The sequence below is a fragment of the Ooceraea biroi genome, chromosome 6 (assembly GCF_003672135.1).
Source record: "Ooceraea biroi isolate clonal line C1 chromosome 6, Obir_v5.4, whole genome shotgun sequence".
Lineage (NCBI taxonomy): Eukaryota > Metazoa > Arthropoda > Insecta > Hymenoptera > Formicidae > Ooceraea > Ooceraea biroi.
The window spans coordinates 16835183-16855476 of NC_039511.1; the positions used below are offsets into that span (position 1 = coordinate 16835183).

A 20294-nucleotide genomic window follows, 5' to 3' on the forward strand; every position below is an offset into this window, starting at 1 on the left:
GATATCTACATGCAATCGGTTGCTTCTTATGCAGCTACGTTGTATCATGTTACATCGTGGAATACTTGTGGAAGCAAGCTTCCAAGAAAAATCGACTTTTATAGTAATAATGAACAATGTAACACATTTATGTGTCGATACATATAATTATTTTATACATAACATACATCTACCAATGCTCTCTGCAAGTATACAAATATGTCTGTCATATTTATATACGCATAAAGCGCATTCGACAGCTAACGGTAACTTACTGTACCGATTGTATTACATCCTTCTCGCTATTGCTATCGTTTTAAACAGAGCCAAGGACTGTAACTATTTTATTGATTTCCCATTATTATTAATTAACATCTATACATCTATACATTTTGCTCTCTCACCAATATTTTTAACCGACTGGAAAAGTACACTTTGTGTTATTTATTTTATTTTATTTTCACGAATGACTGAACCGATGTTTAATACAATTTGTTAAAATTCACATCTATTAGTTATCTATTTATTTCATCACACATTTTATATTCACGTATTCGTTATCTCTCAGAAATAGCAAAGGACATGCAACGAAGCAGAGAAGAACATCTTGAAAGAACAATATACAGTTTACGACTCTCTTTCAACAGTAAATATTGCACAATTCCATTGCATACTTTCATTGAAAATATTAGACACGGATTTTAACAAGGAGGCATTGCCACGCGCTATAATTTTATTCTACATGATACATAATAATGCAATAATCTGTTGTCAAAAGGGAATGTTTTGAAAGAGAGAGTCAAGTAATCGTCGAGGAAGATAGTTTAGTCGTTAAACTTGCGATTTGGATTCGATCCAAATAAAGCAGAACGAATTTCGGGTATCAATTGTTGCGCTATCAGCTCTAATCTGGTCTCCAAAGTATTGCTAATCTTTATGCGTCCTGTGAAGAAAGAAAATCAGAAATTATCTCATTAATATTTAATCTACGTTTTAATCGTACAATTAATCGTACAAAATAGTGCAAAACATATTATTCTGCGTTTCTAGAAATCTAGAACCAACTTGTCTCAAGTCAACTTGCAACTCTTTTATGCAATTTTATCTGATATATAAATATCTTTAATTTCTTTCAGTAAAATAATGATTAATAATCTCATGATACACACAAGTACCGCAAGGTCTTTTCGACCTTACCTTTAGATGCTAATAATTCTACACCTCCACAACTTTCACCGGATAAGAAATTATCGGAATCAATCTTCAAGTTAACATCTTTCTTGGTTTTTTGTTTATATTGTTGCTGAACAGGGCCAAGAAGAGATTCTATGAGAGGTAGATCGACTTGACGAACCCGGAGAGTGATGTTTGATTCCGTTAGCTGCAAAAGTATCAATTATCCTATGCAGTTTAACATATTGTATTATCAAGAGTACGTTTAACATTAGTTATAGTTGTATCAATTATAATTGTACAACGGGAAGAAATTAGAAATTGTAACGTAATAGCATATATAATTACTTGATAAAGCCCTTGGATAATTAACAGCTGAAGAATTTCTCTATACTGTGCAGTATTTTGCGTCACTTCACCTAATCTCTTTCTAGCTTCTTCAAGTACATTGCGTACATGATCCTCGCGTACTTTCAGAGCCTTCAATCGAGCTTGATTCAGCATATTTGAAGATTGTCTACAAGAATAGAGCATTATATAGGCAAAAATACAATCATTCTGGCAATATTTAAAAATTAATAAGACAAAACTCGTATAATCATACATAGATCAGTTCTTATTATACTTAATATGACTGTTATATGATACAACAGATACAAGTGTCTCGTACATCTTCTTTTGCAGCTCAACTTGTTTCTCCTTTTTCTCATAATATTCCATGATTTTAAGGCGCTGTTGCTGAACCAAACGTCCCTTCTCAATATTAAATTCCTCTTCAGCCTTAGCATCTATCTCTTCTGCCTTTTCATTAGCTTCTTGTTCGATGAAGGCCATCATGTGTTTGATCTATGATGAAAAATCTCACACAATAGAATGTAAAATATAACTATATATGAATTTCAGCTTCCAAATGATGCATCTCCATGTCAATTTCCTCCTAATATCCCATACGACATGTATTATTATATTCGATCAATCATATAAAGATATATGTATACATATACATATATATAAAACCTATATTGTAATAATCAAGAATTGTCGTATTTATCTTGTTCCTACTTAAATTGTTAAATGAGTGTTGAAAATTTCTGGGAACCTTGAATATACATACATTTAATGTGAAAAAAATATTCTCGATTTAAGTGACAATTTCAAAAGTCATGAAAAAGATTTGATAGCTGCATAATATTTATAATGCTGGAAAAGTATCGAGACATAAATCATTTAACGAGAAATGCCAACAAGATATATTCATATCCGTTTTGCGAAAGGACGTTTAGTAGGTATTCGCTACAGATTCGGTATTACGAGATGTCAGTAGAAGAGTTTTTCTTACTAACCTGCTTCTGCACGTCGGCATCGCTGAGAGCCATGGTGTCTCGTACGATTTTTCGTCAGAGTTTCACGAAATTCGTTAAAAGATAGGATATTCGCGAAAAGTCGAGATCACGAGAGATCGCCGTACGAGGGACGAGTCAACGCCTATGACGATACGTTACTCTCACGTAACGTCGGTCATATGACCTAAAGCGTGACAAACGTTCCGAAACGCACAGTCACAAGATTCGATGGACGATTCTCGTGAAAATGCATCTTATTGCTGAATCCACACGGCAAAAAACAACACGACAAATGTCTCAATTGCACTTTTCTTTTTAATTTATACAAATTAAATTTTTCTAAACCATATTTTGTATACTTAATTTCATTGTTAATCATCTTTTTATTTAAACACATCAAGAAGGATAAAGTAACAAATATATATTATATTATAACGCACATTATTTATTTTAGATTAAGTTAAAAGATATTTTTATGGAATGTCAATCGTACAACACTCACATCGATATAACACTTGATACGTAACATATTATTATTATGTCATATACAAATTTATATGGGGCTCTCAACATGATTTTATGTAGCATCCAAGTACGAGCCTGATAGGTCAGTCACGTGACCTATACGTACGCCTTTAGCTGCGCGCGCAGAATGGCAGTTTATGGCACTTGCGTAGTCGGCAGTCGCGTCCGCGCGGTCGTGGCGGTTCGTCGAGCGGAATTCATAGCAAGTTCCATTTGACGATTGCGTCGAGGTCGAATGAGTAGCGTTATTCCGCCTCGTCCCGTCTTTGTTACTCACCGAGGCCCGTGTCACTACGAGCGATAAATGGAACGTATTGCTTACGTTAGGTTCTGTGTATTGTGCAGGTTGCTGGAGAACTCGCAATCAAATTTCGTATTGGATAATGTTTATTTTGTATAATAATTCATAAAGCGTAATAGATTCCCTTCCTCTACTGTCGATACGTTAACATACGTTTCTAACGTAACAATGGCATTAATCGCTCGTTTTAACATAACGAGATTTGGATGTAATAACTTTGCCAGACAATTATGTAAGGTTAGTATTAATAGATTTTATTTTTGTTACGTATTAATACGAATGTTGAGTGTATGATAAAATAATAAAATAGGATTTGGCTACGGATGATGTCACGGTACGGATCAGTGAAAGATATCAATACAGGCAAATTTTTTGACAGCTGTCATACTTGATGATGTTTAATGCTCATGCCGTAGGTAAAGACCACTACTCACAATGTGACGCAATTAGCCTTGATCTCTCAAAAAGCAAAACGGATTCATAAACGGCGACTGCCGCCATTTGACTACTTGAACAAGGGCTATGGAGTGTGGGCGCAATTGTTTGATCCGATGATCGATCGCTGTGACGAGAATTCCAAAGTAATCGTCGTCGAGGGCCCGATCGCCGCGGGCAAGTCCAATGTAGCCGCGAAAGTGGCAGAGGAATTTGATATGATTTATTTACCACCGCCAAACTTTGATGAACATTACATAACTCCATACGGATACGATATACGTACTTTAGATGACAGACTACCACCAAATTGTCAGTCGTGTGACGTGCAGAAATTTCTGATGAATCCGCATCATCCGAATGTGACTATGTTCCAGTTTCATTATTTGCAATTCAAATATGATCAGTACATAACTGCTTTGTTGCACGTGTTGTCAACTGGCCAAGGAGTGGTGCTCGAACGTTCTTTCTACTCTGATTACATATTTGCCAAGGCGATGACAAATGCCGGTTATATGCGTCCACAAGCGTTGACATTTTATCTCGACATTTTGAGACTCATGAAGATGGAGATGATGAGGCCTCACTTGATCATTTACTTGGATATACCCACTGACGCAGTCAAGGTAATTTTACATTATTATTCTCTGTATTATTCCGACTATTATTTAATTCTTCTCCTGCATTGCACGAGAGACAATATTTTGAATATTTCATATCACTTTACGCAATGTATCTGCAGGAAAAAATTAAGAAACGCAACGTATCGTACGAAGTAAAATCAAAAGTACTCACGTCGAAATATCTGCAAGATATTGAAAATATGTACAAGTTAGACTTTCTGAAGAACATAGAGAGCCATTCTCACGTATTAATTTACGACTGGACGAACGAGGGTGACGTTTCCACTATAGTTGAGGATATCGAATTCTTGAACTTTGACTATCCTAAACACGATGAAAAAATGGCAGATTGGACTTTCAGTTCAATTCAAGACGTTCGCAATAAAAGGCTTTTGTACGACGGGAGAGATGACCTAATTCGGGATTATTATAGATTTGAGTTTAAGGTTCCGGAAATGCATTACACACCTGACGAAGATGCGCTACTGGATGAAGTCTTGTTGACGGTACGTGTACGCGTGTGATTATAAATTATGCACAATTGTTGTTTAATCCTACATGGTAATCGACAATATTTAATCAGTGAATATAATGGATGCTAGATAACGAGTAATCTTTAAACAATTGAATTTAATAACATTTATTTGAATTAAATAACAGTTGTGCCGAAGCAAAAATGATAATTATTTATTATTATTAAACTTCATATTTATGATTAACGCAAACCAAGCAGTTTTTAACCTAAAATTGTATTTGTATATAATTGCTTGTAATTAATTTTTTGTCATAGGTACCTGGAATGAAATATAGGCCAGGATTTAATGCTGATGTGGGAGATAAAAATATTCTGTGGAAGGGAGAGCCATGTGAAATGTTTACGTTAAGACCCAATGGACAGGATCTAAAAGTGATTAAAGAAGAAATGAAGAAACTCAAGTTAAACTGTTCAATTTCACAGAATGCAAAGTAAAAAGATAGCAAATCTAAATGAAAAATAGGGTATATAGATGTTGATTATGAAATATAAAATATCGATATCAACTGAGAAATCGCGCCATTTCCTTTAGTTCTTTACTCTTATCAGTAGTTGCTCTCCTCTTTCTCATTCTGATTTTATTCTTTTCATCTTATTCCATCTCTCTAATCTTTCTATTTCTTATGACCAATCATCCCTTAATTTCTATGTGTATAAATAATTTTTTTACCGATAGACATAACAATTTAAAAATATATTAATATATATTTATCGGTTCATGATACTCTTTAACATACATTACATACAAAGATTACAAACAAAAGATTACAATTGTCGCTTAAATATTATACACAGAATATACTTGGAATATTTTCCTTTTTTTCTTTTGTCAAGATAATGACTTTTTATACTGGGAGTTCAAATGAGTAATTCCAAGCTTCATCATTCATCTTTATGATTATCTATCTTTCCTTCATCGTTACCTCCATGAAATATATTTAACATATAATCTGTTGGATATTTATTTTTATATAACTCGTCTATAAATACAGCAATGTAAAAAATGGGAAGGATTGGTCTGCATATTTATATATACCACAAATATGTTAAATAAAATTATTAGACAATCCTCTTTTTAATATCTGTATAACATTCGTCCTATTTGGATATAATAATACGCGTGATAAAATTTTCATATTATTATAGTAAAATTCTAAAATTTTGAAATTTGTATAATTTACGAGTTATGCGCATAAGATTACACAAGTTCTGTTAGTGTAACGTAAAAAGGAAAATTGTTTATTATTTTACGATTATTTTTAAAACGAGTGGAAAACTTAATCGTGTGGACGGACGTGTGTCGCTCGTCCAGATGCAGTTATTTTTATCACGTTATGTATCTATTGATCCGTAGATTATTTATGATAAACTTTTTCATATTGCATTTACATTTTGCACACGTAAAAAGAGTAGACAAACAGTCGGAATGTGATTTTGAGGCATTTTTTTGATATTCCAGGGATTATTAGTGCGGTTTTTTCCACGCACTTGCAACGTAGGACCGTTTGTCGTAACTAGACAATTTTTAACAGGCATACAGCAAACGTACAAAAATTTCATTAATTCATTAATTATGAAGAGAAACCGGCAGTGGTTTGCTTTTGCCCGTTACTCAATTAGGAAATGAACGAATTATAATACGTTTCATCAAAAGATCTTGATAATTAAATACCTTCTCGTTATATTTCACTTCTTAAATCCTTGCTCTCTGTTTCTCCTTTATCCGCAATTACTTGCAATAATTTGTATAAATATGCGTCGTATGATTTCAATACAAAGCAAGGAATACAAAGTCACATTTATCGAAATATCGAAACGACAAAGTTCACTATACAAAACAAGAAAGATGCTGACATTCTAAGGGGCTAAACTACAGCAGGAATTAGTTTTCCGTGCCGTCTTGTAAAACGCTTTTGACTGGGCGCTGAGACCCTCCGACTTGGAGACTAGATCGTCTAGTTTTTCCCCTCTCTGCAGTACTGCCTCTAACGTATTGTGCTAGTAGGACACACATAATAGTTTTTAACACATGCTTAAAACTTGTTTTACGTACATATACGAACAATACGTTTCTTCATTATTGAGTAAATTATCGAAAAATAACTACAAGGAGAAGGAGAAGGTAAATTAATCCTTACCAGAATAATTTTTGTTTCGTCTAAATCGTTCTGCATCTTCGTGATCGCATCCGCCTCAATTGGATTCTGATACTTGGCCAAGTACGTGTTAATTTGTGAAAAGTCAGTGGTAGCTTCTTTCAATGTAGGCCACGTCGACGAGGGATGTTTCATCGCAAACTCGTCCATCATCTTCGTGATTAGAGTGTGCGCCACTCTTCTAGGATACTCGTGATCCGAAATCAACACTGCGGAGAGATTGTCAGCGCGTACGTATACATGGCACATGTATTCTATGGAGGATCGGAAAGCACGTTATAACGATACAAAGACTATTTGTATTTGCAATGATAATTATGTCACATGACACATGGATTACCTCCTTCCTTGACACTTTGTCTGGCGCATGTCTGAGTTCTCTCTACAATGGTTTTACTCACAAAGCACATGAATTCCTTAATGCTGTTCCTCTGAAAAAACGAGAAGGACTCCACATCGTAAGCAGCCTTCAATGTCATCGCTGATGTCGGACTTTTATACAGAACAGTCAATGCATATAATTTCACCATCTTAAGTGAAGCTGAAACAACGAATATGGCATTAAAATTAATTTATCTTATTAACTTAAAGTAAACAAACATGTACTTGGAACTGTATGCAAGGATTAGACTTTTAAATGTAACTTTTTATATAAAGAAGTGAATCAGTAGGATAAAAAATATATATATATATCTTTGAAGCACAAATCAAATCTTCAGAGTAACAAGTAACGTATACTTTTCTGTGATTACTGCCGCACCTGTCTCTGCTGTATTTAACGTGACAAAATTAATCAATTAATAAACGATACATGATAACAATAATTATAGTATATAATTATATCTCCAAATGGTACATAATATTGACATCTACTGAATTGAAAGGTCCTTTTTAGAAAAATTAAAACGCAAAACTCTCTTTAAGAATTAATACAAGTTAACATTACTAAAAGGATCGACACAGATTTTCCAGTCAACGCAACAACATATCGTTACTACAAGTTACAAAATCACATTTTTATATAAGAATATTTACACAGGCAACAATTGATTTTTACCTATAATTCTTATTTTATTTTTATATCAACTTATTTTCTATCGTCAGAAAAATTGTGAGACACAGATAATATCCTCGATTGAAATTTCAATTTTTGCTTGCAGCATAGCGCATTTGTTCAATTCTTTAATTCGACCAAGGCATTCTTTAAAATTTGGGACAAGAAAGAGAGAGACATTATCAATTCCGAAAACTATAATAAACAACGACAAATGACAAATTACCTGTCTTACGTAAAAGAAGGGATAAAAGAAAGGAAACTTTGATGACACATCAAGTATTAAAGTCAACAACCTATCTTAAATATCATTTGCTCCACATAAAAGTTATATACGATGTAATCTGCGATAGGATGAATCGAAGAACGATATCATGCTTAATAACGTTAAATATGCAGTTGAAACACAGTTGAAAAACGCGAGTCAAAGGATTCTCTTCTGGATGGCACTCGATACAATACTGTCAAACGTATAATAAAATTTGGTTTTCTTATGATACTTATTGTAACACAGTGTCACGGTTGTGGAACCTTTTGCGACCGTGGAGAATCTTAACGGCCGTGCGACTCGATTATCAGCAGGATACCCCACTCGCTACAATAATTAATCAGAGGATCGCGTTGCCTCTGCACGGCGAATACAATCGATTCCGTCATGCATAAAAGCAACATGTTCACTTGGTTGCATGTTGCGCAGTGATGCTCAATCCTTCAATCGCCTTCGCCTAATGCTGGATTCACATTGTCCTCGTTCTCTCTGACACGTTACACTCGATGATATCCAATAGGAAACTTCGTTTTCTAGGAATCCTAGAAAATATTCTTTTTTATTTACTAGAACATCGAGAAAACAGATCCTTCTAGGGAGCATTTCAGTTCACTGTAACATCTCTACCATTGCGCATGCTCGAGAATTCGAGAATACGAGATTGATAATTGAAGTCGCGCGGATTTTTCTTATAACCTATTGGCCAAATGAGAACGATTGATGTATGCGACTTTTTCACTGAAATAGAAACACCAATTGACGTTTTGAAACTAGAAGAAAGAAAGAATCAAAACAACGGCCAACGGGTGCGACGAAAGTGAGCACAGCACACGTGTCTACGTATCACGTTTATTACATCATCTTTCGTAATTTCGTATTTGATACGTGATATAGGATATAGCAATAGATATGTTTGGGTTTTCAAATCGAATCATGTGTCGCTTCGAATATGGGGATTTAATCACAATATTACTAGGCGAAATTGATGGAGAGGCAAGTATTGCGATCGGAACGTGAATGCGGTGAACGGTGATTGTGTATTCCCCGATATTTTCATGCCACATCTACGATTGAACCTTGCGCCGCCTTGGCCCAAGCTCCAATTCATGACTCGCAAAAGGCTGTTTATCCGAGCAAACACCCTGACATTTCTGTTGGTACCAGCGTTTTTCTTCTTATGTGTGTACTACCTACCGGCATGGAGATGTCCGACGGACCAGCCAGTTTTCGACGGCAAGTATCGGCTGATCGTCCTAATCCTCAGCAGCCCGAACAACTTGAAGCGTCGAGATACCATCAGGAAAACCTGGCTAGCCGATTATAGTTATGGCGGTATGGTAAAGTATTTTTTTGCCATTGGTACCCACGACATTTTGCCCGAGCAAGGAAACACTTTACAATCGGAGAAAGACAAGTTTGATGATCTGTTACTGCTGCCCACGTTACATGACTCTTATGTTACATTGACAAAGAAGGTACTCTATGCGCTTCGAAACATTCACGAGTACTACAACTTTGATTTCCTACTCAAGTGCGACGACGATTCTTATGTTCTGATACATAAGATTTTGAAAGAGCTTGATCAATGGCAAAGTAAGGGTACTAGGCGGGAGCTTTATTGGGGTTTTTTCAATGGACGAGCACAAGTCAAGAGGAATGGCCCGTGGAAAGAAAGTGACTGGATCCTATGTGATTATTATCTCCCTTATGCTTTGGGTGGTGGATACATCCTGTCTTACAATATTATTAAATTTATCGCCAGCAATGCAGATGTTCTCAAGTAAGTGTAATTGCAAAATCTAAATTAGACTGCGTTTGAATGAATGCAGTCTACCTTATCTTTGTCAAGGAAGAGCAAAACCAATGATTTTTCTTACATGTATAGGTAATACATTAAGTCTTGCATTACATACACAAACATTCTAGTTTTATTTATTACACGCACACAAAAAGCTCTGATATACACCAATAGTCAAATATCCAATGTCGCTGAAAATATTTTCAGTTATTATGAAAGTAAAATTTTATGAGGAAAACTACTTTATTATCAGTTAATAACAATCGTATCGTCATATTAAATAATTTCGATAATCTTTATCTTAAAACAACATGTAATGACTTTCATAAAATCATTAACGAAAATCATTAAGTAATGTTTATTATTATGACTTGTTGCTAATGAAATAATATTGATATCAATAAATATCATGTTATAATTTTGCAACAAGTTGTTTAAAATTCGTATTGTGCCCTTTCTTAATATAGCCACAAGAAATGCTTGATTCCATATCCTAGAATTCTCTTCGAATGGGAAAACTTGTGAAACTGAAACTGAAATTTAATAAGATTGTTATTGATCTAGGTTGCATAATTCGGAAGATGTCTCCGTTGGGCTTTGGTTGGCGCCATTGACGAATATTGAAAGAAAGCACGATGTGCGCTTCGACACGGAATACAGATCGCGCGGCTGCTCCAATCAGTACATAATCACGCATAAACAGACCGTTCAGAGTATGAGGAACATGCACGAGCATTATCAGACTTTTGGAGCGCTGTGCCGCAAAGAAGTGAGAAATCGCATGAGTTACAGGTACAACTGGACTGCATTGCCTAGTCAGTGCTGCAACAGACAGCCCGGTATCCCCTAACGCGATAAAAAGAAGCTTCCTCGACACTCATGATATTTCTAGTCCTTTTGTTTTTTTTATACTAGCTTAATATTCCAACATTGCATTTTTAATAGTTTGCTATTGAGCGTATACCTATTTTCACTTATTTATGCATTCACTAAGCCGGAGATTTTTATATTAAATACATAGTTCTAAGAAATGTATTTTGAACAATACTGTTGAGTGAACAAGAGTTAATCGTGAAAAAATTCTATTTAAGTAGATTTTGAATTTATACTTTGATGTATATCATTATTTCGACATATTTTGCTGCACATTAGCACTGTTATAATTAATTAAACAATACTTTTTTAACACATTTTGTAAATATTCTTAGCAAAAAGTAGACTAAGTCATCAGACGAAATAGACAGGTAAAGCAAATATATTTTCTTGGTGAAGCAAATATATCGTTTTAATCATACGTACCTACTACATACGTACTTTGTTCATGTAATACATTCTTTGCTTTAACTGAAGTTTATTCCACATGTTTGCACGTATATATGTACGTTGGGCGCGCGTGCGTGCAATAATATGATATATCGGGTTGATCGAAAATATTGAGAATATTAATTTTTAATACAAAGTTATATATATATATATATATATATATATTGTATATATAACGTACGTATATACAATATAACGCATATGTATATTATAATGCATTATAAAATATAAAAATTAGTAACAAATGTTAATTTAATACTAAAATTGAACATTATGATCCAATAGTATAAAATTATAGATAAAATTCTCGATGAGAACAAACGAATCACAGATATATTCAAGAAACGGTTACCTATGTAAAGAATAATAAGAATGAGTTTATGTTACATGAGATATTTCGATTACTATTAAAGTTTCAATATTTTAGAATACAAGAGAATGTAAATAGTGAGATAATGTCCAATTCTCAGTGTTTTCTGTTTGCGATTCATTTACATCTGAACTGTGTTTCCATTACGTTAAAACTTGACATGTGTGAATTTATTGGACACGTTCATTTGACACGTTTACAGAACAAAATTAAATCTCACGCATACGAATATATGATCAAATTAAAAATGGTCGATTTTATTTTATCATATTAAAACTGACTAATACTTATTAAGATCGTGAACTCATTTCTCACGTATTTGCAAAGAATTTGTCACGAGATAATTCAAATGTATTGCGAATACTATTCAGAGTTTTGGTTTTTCCTTTTAACACTATTTTTAAATTATATTTAATATATTCAATAATTTTATAATATAAGCCTCAAAGTATTCTAAACTTTTTCTAATGTAGAAAAAGTTCACAGATACGCAAGATATACATTCCTGATAAGAGAATTATATATGCTTTTTAGTAAAACAGGCAATTGTTGAAACGTTTTTATAGCAATTATTTACAACATAGTAGCAATGGCCCACATTTGACGTTATCAGTATTAGATGCAACGATTAAATGCAGTCCTATTACCACCTCTATGCTCTTTTTTTTTTTTATAAATTTCCTTATAAATCGCCCTTTTATATAAAATTTATTTTGTTTTATATTTCATTGTAAGTTATTCATTAGTTTTAGAAATTCCGTACGGTAGCTTTTTCCGTAAAAATGTGGCGATATAAATAGAAAATCTGGACATTCCTACAATTTACTTCTTCTTACGGTCTTGTGTACATTTCGGACAATACCACTTTCCTTTGGGTTTCGTAGTTAAGCCTACGCAAGCGAAGTGGAACCATTCTATGGGACACTAAAAAATGCAAAAAAATCAAAACGATTATTTAACGTTTCTTTATTTTTCCTAACATTTATAGGGTGTTTTCCAGCTGAGGCACGCTAAAATTGCTTGCACTTCAAATTGTTGTTGGTACGGTTGAAATGTAGATTTAATTTCTGAAAATCTCCGTTTTTATTATATTTTATTACTAGTAAATAAATTTAAGCGTTCAATTCTCTTCGACCTCGATTGTAAACCTCGCAGGTATTATGTACACGTATATCTATATACCGGTTATCTGTTATATATTCAAAAATAAATTATTACATTTACTACATATCGTACTTTTACGTATTGGGCAGTACAACACTGTTATGCTACGTTATCTGTGTAACTGCTGGAAAACACCCTTCAAGAAATGGTCTTTTCTTTAAACATAGATGTGAATAATGGGAAAAAGAACAGAAAACAACGTAACAGAGCAGTCATGCATGAAAACGTAGATGACAAGACTTACATCTGGATTATCACAGCCTATCATTTCTCCATATGATACTTGATGACAGAGGCAATAAGTTGGCTCGTTAGGATCAACGGGCATATCCAAAACATCTGCCGGATGTCCTAATGCTGACGAGTCCACTTGAGCACCACTACCCACAGCGCCAGTAGATGATGCTGAAACAACGGATCCACCTGAAATAAATTATATCGATGATTAAACACGGGCATGTAATGTTCCAAAAATTGACAAGATCACAAGGTGGTTATAATTGTTTATAAACGTACCTTTCTTCTGTTTTTTCCTCGTATTCTTGGCTTCATCTTCGCTGCTCGCAACATTACCTTTCTTCCTTTTTTCCTTTTCTTTAAGCTTTTTTCTACCTTTCTTACTGGTGTTGCTCTCCTCTTGCGCTCGAGTACTATTCAGCGTCTTGTCCTGTATCTCGGCTTCAAATCTCGCCAAGTCTGAATCCAGTCGTCTGATGTGTTTATCGACCAACTCATAAGTCTGAATAGCTAGTTGGACCTTGTCGTCGCCATACTCCTTAGCTTTGTTGAAGAGACTTTGAATAGAAGCGAGTTGTTCCTTCTTTTTCTCCGGTGACTCTTTCTTTATATTTCTCAAGTACTCATCTGCCCGCTTGTCAATGTCCTTCATCAGACTTTGCGCCCTTGCGTCCAAATCCCGCATTAGCGTAAAGTTCCTTTGTAATTCGATCGGCAAATGCTCAAGACCTATAACACATGTATTTTACTTTATCATTTTTATTTCATTCTAGATACGAAATACCACATAAATACCAATGTTGAAATAAAACATTTGTTCAATACTATTTGCTTAGCTTCTGAAACGTGTATCATAAAAGTGTAAGAATACTTATTATTAAGTCCATACTTATTCATATTGTTAGCAAACAGTTGCAAGCATGGATGGTATACAATTTGGGATTTTACAGAATTTTACTTATGAGAGAGAAGGAGAGTAGATAACAGAAACAATTTTATCACATATTGATTGAAGTGGAAAATGTTCACTCGCATCCTTCTCTCAGATTCTCTTGGATTAAATAATTATGGTTTCTGCTATTAAGTTGGATATATAGGCAAATGCAATTATCTCTGCACGAATCTAATATTTTTATCTTATTTCTTTTTTTTAGCTACTAGATGGTAGAAGAGATTTTAGAAAAATACACAATCCAGTACTTACTGTCGAGATAGTGTTCTAAATATAATGCAGTTGTCATGTTGTATGTGCTTGTGTTTTATCTTCATATAAACAATGCAAACTATTTGTATATTGGTACGAATAAACTTTTCTACGACATCAGATGTACATTCAGATAAACATCGAAACCACTCAACACCATTCCATAGCGAGATCGACGGTTATGAATTATAAAAAATGATAGAAGGCGAACACTAAAGGTCGCCAGGAGTGATAGTAGAGCCCCTAAGCGGAATAAAATTCAACTACGGAATTTTTTCGGTTCCTTTCGTTTTAGGGTGAATTTACACCTTGGCAGAATAGCAGAAAGCAGAAGCCAATCAGAACTCGCGCGGATAATCGACAGTTGGCGGAAAGATAGAAGCAGAAAAGCAGAATGTACTGTCGACTACCAGCGCGAGTTCTGATTGGCTCCTGCTTTTCTGTTTTCTGCTATTCTGCCAAGGTGTGAATTCACCCTTACGATTATGATATGAAGATAAATCGATTACGAATTACGATATTCGTTTTCAGAAGAATCAGCCACATCTTCGTGAAGGGCGAGTTTTTGGAAAAAAGTCTAGCTTCTCTTTTATATTTATAATATTGTTTTAGAAAGTTTTGAGATTCACATTGCAATATTCTTTACGAAGGTTTATATGTATATTATACATACAACAAGGAATATATTAAGAAAGAGGATAGAAAAATATTACTTTTCCGAGGCGAGAAAAGAAAAGTACGAAACTGTACATCTAAACGATTTTTTATGTTCAATTGACAGAGAACGTTGATGGATCCATCGAGTAGAGATTCGGAAGTCTATTACTAGAGACACTAGAGTCTCTAGAGTCCTACTTCTAGGGTCTCTATTCGTAACTAGAGGACTTTAGGCCCAATTCTATTCTATTCTTTGACGAATCAAGCGCTGGATGGCCTCATAAAAACACGGTGGACTAACGAAATCAAGAATCAAGAACAAAAAGATCAAAGAACCAACAGAGAGTAAACATACTAGTTCTCTCCTATTGGATTGAGCGTTATAGTTTGGACATCGGACATCGGCAGTGTGAATTCCCCATTCCTCAAAACATAAAAAGGCGGGAATTTATTTCAAGTTCAAATAATGATCAATTAGAGCGCTGAAGAAAGATTCAAATTTTGCATACACCTAATAACGGCGCCAAATCTTCTACAATAAATTTTCTTTAATTGTGCAAGTTTCTGATCCTTTTCTTTTTTGAGAAGGTAAGTTTTTAAAGCTACAAAAAATAACAAACAAAATGTTTCTCTCTCTCTTTCTCTGAAAAAATATGTATTCGTGTGCGCACACGCAATTTTTACCCGCAAAATATATTATAAAATACTCTACATGACAATGAAGTAAATATATCATTTTATTAAGACTTACGTTTGATTTCGTAAAATGGGAAATATATAATTAACATTAAATGATTGTAAAAGTATATATTAATATATAAACACTTATATGAGCAAAGTAAGGGAATTTATCTGAAAAAGTCATGTTTCTATTTACTTCAAAGCGCAAATTGCACATTTACATTTGTAATAAATGCATCCTAACTTTCTCCTTTGACTTAACTATGTAATTAAATAATTTTGATATAACTCTTGTCCCTCTTTTATTTTGCTTTGAATATTAAAATTCAAAATACATTATATAGTAACTAACTCTGGTAATGTGTTTACTTATAATACATTTTTATATCACAGTGATATATATATGCGCATATATATATATGTTATTATAATTATATCCTTATATTAAATACTTATGATGCATTCTTGTTAGTAAAGAGAATAAATACAGGGAAGGTATACTGAATTTCCATACATTTTTCATAAGACTGAACTTTAGCAATTAACCCGATTTAATCGTCCCATTCATCGTCATCGGTTGTGTCACTAGTTGAATCTTCACTCTCGCTATGAATTGCGCGAGATCGTTCGGCCAAAGCCCTGGATAACGCGTCAGCTAGGCCACCGCGAGGTGCGGATGTCATATTTAATTTCACTTCATTTGGAACAGGTTTTAATTCAATCCCTTCACGTATCTGTCGTAACAACTCTCCTCTCGAATCTTCAACTAGCGTTGGTTTCACTTCTGTCTTATTCACTTTCTGTAAAGTAAGATATCTTGACTTAAAAGTGAACATTCTCGGTATTATTAGGAACAAATAATTAATGTTTCTATAAATTAAATTAGTTGTTAATCAAGTATTTTATGGTTATGCGTACCCTTAAAGTTGTGCCGCTTCTAATAGACTCCATAAGCATCGGTCTCAGGTCTATGAAAGATTCATCGTTATTGTTGTTGGTAGCATTCGTGTTGATCGTTATACTGTTGGCATTGTTTGTATCAGGTAAAGGCGGTGGTGGCGGTGGTACGGGAACGTTTACGCCGATTCTCGAAGGAGGGGTTGGTGGCGGCGGAGGTGGGGGTGGAGGTAAAACTGGTGCTGAGGTTACAACAGGTGGAGGTGGTCTCGAGGGTACGGTTCTGTGTGCCAGTGAAACAGTGGACGGAGGAGCGCTGGGAAGTGCGCTCGTAGACAAGCTAGGTGGAACACTTGATACTGCGGGAACTGCGTTAAGACGATTCGGGGGTAAAGGCGGAGCGCTACGTGTCTGATGCTAAAACAATATTTTCATTAGAATTATAGATGTGACATTACAGTCCTTTCGAATTTGATTTAAATTATTGGGTCAGTTAAAAAATTTGGTTCAAGATTTTCCATTTTTCAAATTAACACGTAATACAGATAACAATGTTGATTATAGTGACAGTGCATATAGATTACTTGCTTGATAAATAATATTTCTACCGAATACAATAAAGTAAAATTCGATTCGTAAAAATTGAACCGAACTTTTCGACTAGTCCCATTTTATTCCGAATAAAATAAAACTCACAGGTATCATTCGCGCCGGAACAGGAGGTGGATACTCTTGTCTTTGTGGCAATGTAGGAGGCGGATTATTGCTTTTTGCATTTGCCAATGGTCGAATATCTTCCTGCACTGCACTCATACCTCCATTCCTCTCGATGAAATCATAAATGAACTTTCGAGTACCTTTATCTTGGAGTTCATGTTCCGACACGCCAGCATTATTGAAAAATTGTTGTAACTCTGCATCAACAGAATCTAATTCTAGACCTTTATTATTTACATCCCATCCTAAGTGTGCTACATGCCTGTAAGAGATTAAAATGACATGTATAGAATAATATGTATATATATATACACATTATATATAACAAAATGAGATAAAGATACATGAGAAAGTGTAAATTCATACCTAAAATTTGAAGGAAGACTAATATCATCTTTAGTTAATTTGCGTTTAAGATCCTGCTCGCTTCTCTTCTTTTTAGTTCTGTACATCGAGCTACTTGATGCACTTCTATTAACGCCAATTGTAGTAGGTGCGCCATTCGATAAATGGCTCGATAAGCCCGATGCGATAAAGGGTGACGCACTACCTTGATTTTTCCAAGGCAAAGTGCCACTAGACTGTGTTTCTTTCGCTTTCTTCTCTTGCCTTCTCTGTCTTTTAGCGTTTAATTTGCCAAGGAGTATATTTCTGTAAAGTGAGTTGAACATTTCCTACCGTTTTCTTTTTTCAATCAGTCGAATTGATCTTTTGTTCATTCCATCGACATACCTCAACGTAATAGCTTCAGTTTCGCTCGCAAAGTTAAATGCAGCCATACAGTCTTCAGCTTCGAATGTATGAAAATATGACATTGGTGCTTTATAATCCATTGAATTATAGATTTCATGCTCCCACAACATTGCCTTTCTTTGCAAACAATAGAGCCGCAAAAAAAAACTGCGTCTTGGATTGTCCCTTATCAGAGTCATGATACCTGTGCTTTTTTTTACCCAATCTCTATGTAAGGGAGATTCAGTCAAATACAGTTGTATAACTCCAGCTGCTAAACACTAAACAAACAAATGAGTAACTGTGATATACATGTTGAGAGCAGGAAGCAAAGAGAGAATATTACAATGACAACAATAATGAACAATCTGTTTGATTAGCTAAAATTATGTAAATAGGCACACACTTGCTAAATAACAAAAGAAAGGTTCTACTTTCTGTTTTTTTATTGAGAGGTAATATTTGTCCGTGATGTAAAAGATACGACAGTTATAATTATATGTGTGTGTGTGTGTGTGTGTGTGTGTGTGTGTATACGCACACGCACACTCACACATACATATTTAGATATTTTCATGAACAACGCAATAATCATTAAATAAATATAATGCCGACTAAAAGAATAAATTATATTCTCTTGTACGAATCGTGTATATTGTTTGTTTAATTTGCTGACATTTGATTTATTGAAATGTGATTTCCCATTTTGCACAGAAATATACATTTACATATACATTCTGTTACGCTTTTCAGTAGTATTGTCCTTTGAGCGTTGAAGCAATATTTCAAAGTTATATGTATCAAGCTAAATTTTTCAAGTCTTCTCAACTTTTACTTTACATGTATGAAATTAAAAACTCACGATTATATCCGTTTCTTTTCTTTACAATAATAACAAACTTATTAAGAAAAATTATAGAAAGATGCAATAATAATCTGCTAATCCGCTACTGTGACACACATAAAGACGCATGGAGTAATAAAGGAAGAATGACAATGTATTTGGAGGAAAAAACTTGAAAATTATTCGCAGATGGAAACAATAATGACAATTAAATTGCAAAATCGACCAAAGGATTAAAGTTCGGCATTGATTAGAGCGATGTTGGCAATCGCGTGAGAAAATGGCCCTTACCTGACATCGATTCCCTATCAGTTGAAAAACTTGCTCATTTTCTTCCGGTTTTAATAATATCGTGCCTCTATGCTTATCCGTATTGCCCGACTTCATGCTATCGTCGAACGAGGTTAGAATCGTCAGGCAGTTAAATATTGCGCAGTCTAAGACTGATCCTCTTCTCGCAACCTAAAATCTTTCCTTTCTGATTCTTACGTCATGCGTGTCAATTTACCTATTCGCTTGCACTGCTTAAATATATGTACATACATACATACAACACAACGAGACTCCGATCAGATGATAAAAGAAGTAAAAAGTGCTGCGAAATTTGTAGCCACGATAGCAACTTTTATTAGTCAGTCAAACGCTCCTTGGTCTTTTATCAGCAACAATAATAGTACCAGATACAGATAGTACTGCTGCAATACCGTCACCGTGCAATACGAAAGAGCCAAATCCCATCCGGTGATACATACTTGTACACGCATGCGCGAGAACGTCATCATTGATGCCAAGATCTTTCTCTTGCAGAAACAACCATCTATTGCTAATCCACATAATCTATCATAAAAGTATATTTTTTCAATATAAAGAAACAATTTAATAAAATAATCATGTTGACAAGTTGCAAGATATTATAGCTGCGTAAATTAATTCGGTGCTTTTTCTGTTTTAAGAAATTGTGTCTTTATTTACTTTCTTTTTGTTTCGAGCTGGTATTCGTCAGCTACCGAATAGATGGGAACAAGTATTAGAAAATGATTTCTTATTTTTTCTCAACTCAAACTTCAAACTCAATTTAAAAAAAAAGTACTGAATTAATTTGCATACCTAATACATATAAAATATACAATAAATATATACATGCATTTCGATACAGATGGATAATTTTTATTTTCATTTAAGGTTTCAATTTCTTCAATTATAAATTAAATGAAAAAATAAAGCGGAAAAATTCCTCTCCGATTTTAATGAATTTCAGGTATTTTATAATCTATGCCA

General features: G+C 34.3%; 6 protein-coding genes across 17 annotated transcripts; 2 read left to right on the plus strand and 4 right to left on the minus strand.

Annotated features, from left to right (window-relative positions):
- Positions 1-413: 413 nt before the first annotated feature.
- LOC105284472 (V-type proton ATPase subunit E) lies at positions 414-2685 on the minus strand. The gene is made up of 5 exons (XM_011347998.3): positions 2496-2685; positions 1823-1998; positions 1501-1669; positions 1177-1360; positions 414-922 (listed from the first exon to the last, which is right to left on the minus strand). The coding sequence occupies exons 1-5, from the start codon at positions 2526-2528 to the stop codon at positions 804-806; spliced, it is 681 nt and encodes a 226-aa protein (XP_011346300.1). The 5' UTR covers positions 2529-2685; the 3' UTR covers positions 414-803.
- A 479-nt stretch (positions 2686-3164) lies between these two features.
- On the plus strand, positions 3165-5428 carry LOC105284466 (NADH dehydrogenase [ubiquinone] 1 alpha subcomplex subunit 10, mitochondrial). The gene is made up of 4 exons (XM_011347984.3): positions 3165-3558; positions 3738-4382; positions 4499-4885; positions 5170-5428. Exons 1-4 carry the CDS (start codon positions 3490-3492, stop codon positions 5347-5349), a joined length of 1281 nt encoding a protein of 426 aa, XP_011346286.2. The 5' UTR covers positions 3165-3489; the 3' UTR covers positions 5350-5428.
- Positions 5429-5730: 302 nt separating this feature from the next.
- On the minus strand, positions 5731-8842 carry LOC105284465 (synaptobrevin homolog YKT6). 3 transcript variants are annotated; one of them, XM_011347982.3, is made up of 4 exons: positions 8656-8839; positions 7411-7611; positions 7053-7324; positions 5731-6912 (listed from the first exon to the last, which is right to left on the minus strand). In XM_011347982.3, exons 2-4 carry the CDS (start codon positions 7598-7600, stop codon positions 6772-6774), a joined length of 603 nt encoding a protein of 200 aa, XP_011346284.1. In that variant the 5' UTR covers positions 7601-7611; positions 8656-8839; the 3' UTR covers positions 5731-6771. The 3 variants fall into 3 exon arrangements, with proteins under 3 accessions (XP_011346284.1, XP_011346283.1, XP_011346285.1); XM_011347981.3 differs by having other exon boundaries at positions 8351-8839; XM_011347983.2 differs by having other exon boundaries at positions 7053-7279; positions 7411-8842.
- A 198-nt stretch (positions 8843-9040) lies between these two features.
- LOC105284463 (beta-1,3-galactosyltransferase 6) lies at positions 9041-11463 on the plus strand. The gene is made up of 2 exons (XM_011347977.3): positions 9041-10172; positions 10755-11463. Exons 1-2 carry the CDS (start codon positions 9448-9450, stop codon positions 11038-11040), a joined length of 1011 nt encoding a protein of 336 aa, XP_011346279.1. The 5' UTR covers positions 9041-9447; the 3' UTR covers positions 11041-11463.
- A 567-nt stretch (positions 11464-12030) lies between these two features.
- LOC105284464 (inhibitor of growth protein 5) lies at positions 12031-14692 on the minus strand. The gene is made up of 4 exons (XM_011347979.3): positions 14489-14692; positions 13564-14013; positions 13292-13470; positions 12031-12807 (listed from the first exon to the last, which is right to left on the minus strand). Exons 1-4 carry the CDS (start codon positions 14523-14525, stop codon positions 12706-12708), a joined length of 768 nt encoding a protein of 255 aa, XP_011346281.1. The 5' UTR covers positions 14526-14692; the 3' UTR covers positions 12031-12705.
- A 1417-nt stretch (positions 14693-16109) lies between these two features.
- LOC105284461 (neural Wiskott-Aldrich syndrome protein) lies at positions 16110-20100 on the minus strand. Of its 10 annotated transcripts, none has more exons than XM_011347968.3 (7): positions 19560-20100; positions 19308-19478; positions 18173-18453; positions 17807-18091; positions 17420-17702; positions 16745-17140; positions 16110-16626 (listed from the first exon to the last, which is right to left on the minus strand). In XM_011347968.3, the coding sequence occupies exons 1-7, from the start codon at positions 19563-19565 to the stop codon at positions 16378-16380; spliced, it is 1671 nt and encodes a 556-aa protein (XP_011346270.1). In that variant the 5' UTR covers positions 19566-20100; the 3' UTR covers positions 16110-16377. The 10 variants fall into 10 exon arrangements, with proteins under 10 accessions (XP_011346270.1, XP_011346278.1, XP_011346277.1 ...); XM_011347976.3 differs by having other exon boundaries at positions 16378-16626; positions 19568-20100; XM_011347975.3 differs by having other exon boundaries at positions 16378-16626; positions 19308-19485; positions 19568-20100.
- Positions 20101-20294: the final 194 nt, after the last annotated feature.

What these genes read in the sequence shown, in the direction of transcription:
- LOC105284472 (XM_011347998.3), bottom strand. Translation starts at nt 2,528, where the DNA reads ATGGCTCTCAGCGATGCCGACGTGCAGAAGCAG. An exon ending in ATGCCGACGTGCAGAAGCAG is followed by an intron (nt 1,999 to 2,495) that starts GTTAGTAAGAAA and finishes TTTTCATCATAG; the next exon opens with ATCAAACACATGATGGCCTT. An exon ending in TTATCCAAGGGCTTTATCAA is followed by an intron (nt 1,361 to 1,500) that starts GTAATTATATAT and finishes ATACTTTTGCAG; the next exon opens with CTAACGGAATCAAACATCAC.
- LOC105284466 (XM_011347984.3), top strand. Translation starts at nt 3,490, where the DNA reads ATGGCATTAATCGCTCGTTTTAACATAACGAGATTTGGATGTAATAAC. An exon ending in TACCCACTGACGCAGTCAAG is followed by an intron (nt 4,383 to 4,498) that starts GTAATTTTACAT and finishes ATGTATCTGCAG; the next exon opens with GAAAAAATTAAGAAACGCAA. An exon ending in TGGATGAAGTCTTGTTGACG is followed by an intron (nt 4,886 to 5,169) that starts GTACGTGTACGC and finishes TTTTTGTCATAG; the next exon opens with GTACCTGGAATGAAATATAG.
- LOC105284465 (XM_011347982.3), bottom strand. Translation starts at nt 7,600, where the DNA reads ATGGTGAAATTATATGCATTGACTGTTCTGTATAAAAGTCCGACATCA. An exon ending in ACAAAGTGTCAAGGAAGGAG is followed by an intron (nt 7,325 to 7,410) that starts GTAATCCATGTG and finishes GATCCTCCATAG; the next exon opens with AATACATGTGCCATGTATAC. An exon ending in ACGAAACAAAAATTATTCTG is followed by an intron (nt 6,913 to 7,052) that starts GTAAGGATTAAT and finishes GTGTCCTACTAG; the next exon opens with CACAATACGTTAGAGGCAGT.
- LOC105284463 (XM_011347977.3), top strand. Translation starts at nt 9,448, where the DNA reads ATGCCACATCTACGATTGAACCTTGCGCCGCCTTGGCCCAAGCTCCAA. An exon ending in AGCAATGCAGATGTTCTCAA is followed by an intron (nt 10,173 to 10,754) that starts GTAAGTGTAATT and finishes TTATTGATCTAG; the next exon opens with GTTGCATAATTCGGAAGATG.
- LOC105284464 (XM_011347979.3), bottom strand. Translation starts at nt 14,525, where the DNA reads ATGACAACTGCATTATATTTAGAACACTATCTCGACA. An exon ending in GAGGAAAAAACAGAAGAAAG is followed by an intron (nt 13,471 to 13,563) that starts GTACGTTTATAA and finishes AATTTATTTCAG; the next exon opens with GTGGATCCGTTGTTTCAGCA. An exon ending in TAGGCTGTGATAATCCAGAT is followed by an intron (nt 12,808 to 13,291) that starts GTAAGTCTTGTC and finishes TGCATTTTTTAG; the next exon opens with TGTCCCATAGAATGGTTCCA.
- LOC105284461 (XM_011347968.3), bottom strand. An exon ending in AGTCTTCCTTCAAATTTTAG is followed by an intron (nt 17,703 to 17,806) that starts GTATGAATTTAC and finishes AATCTCTTACAG; the next exon opens with GCATGTAGCACACTTAGGAT. An exon ending in GAAGCGGCACAACTTTAAGG is followed by an intron (nt 16,627 to 16,744) that starts GTACGCATAACC and finishes CTTACTTTACAG; the next exon opens with AAAGTGAATAAGACAGAAGT.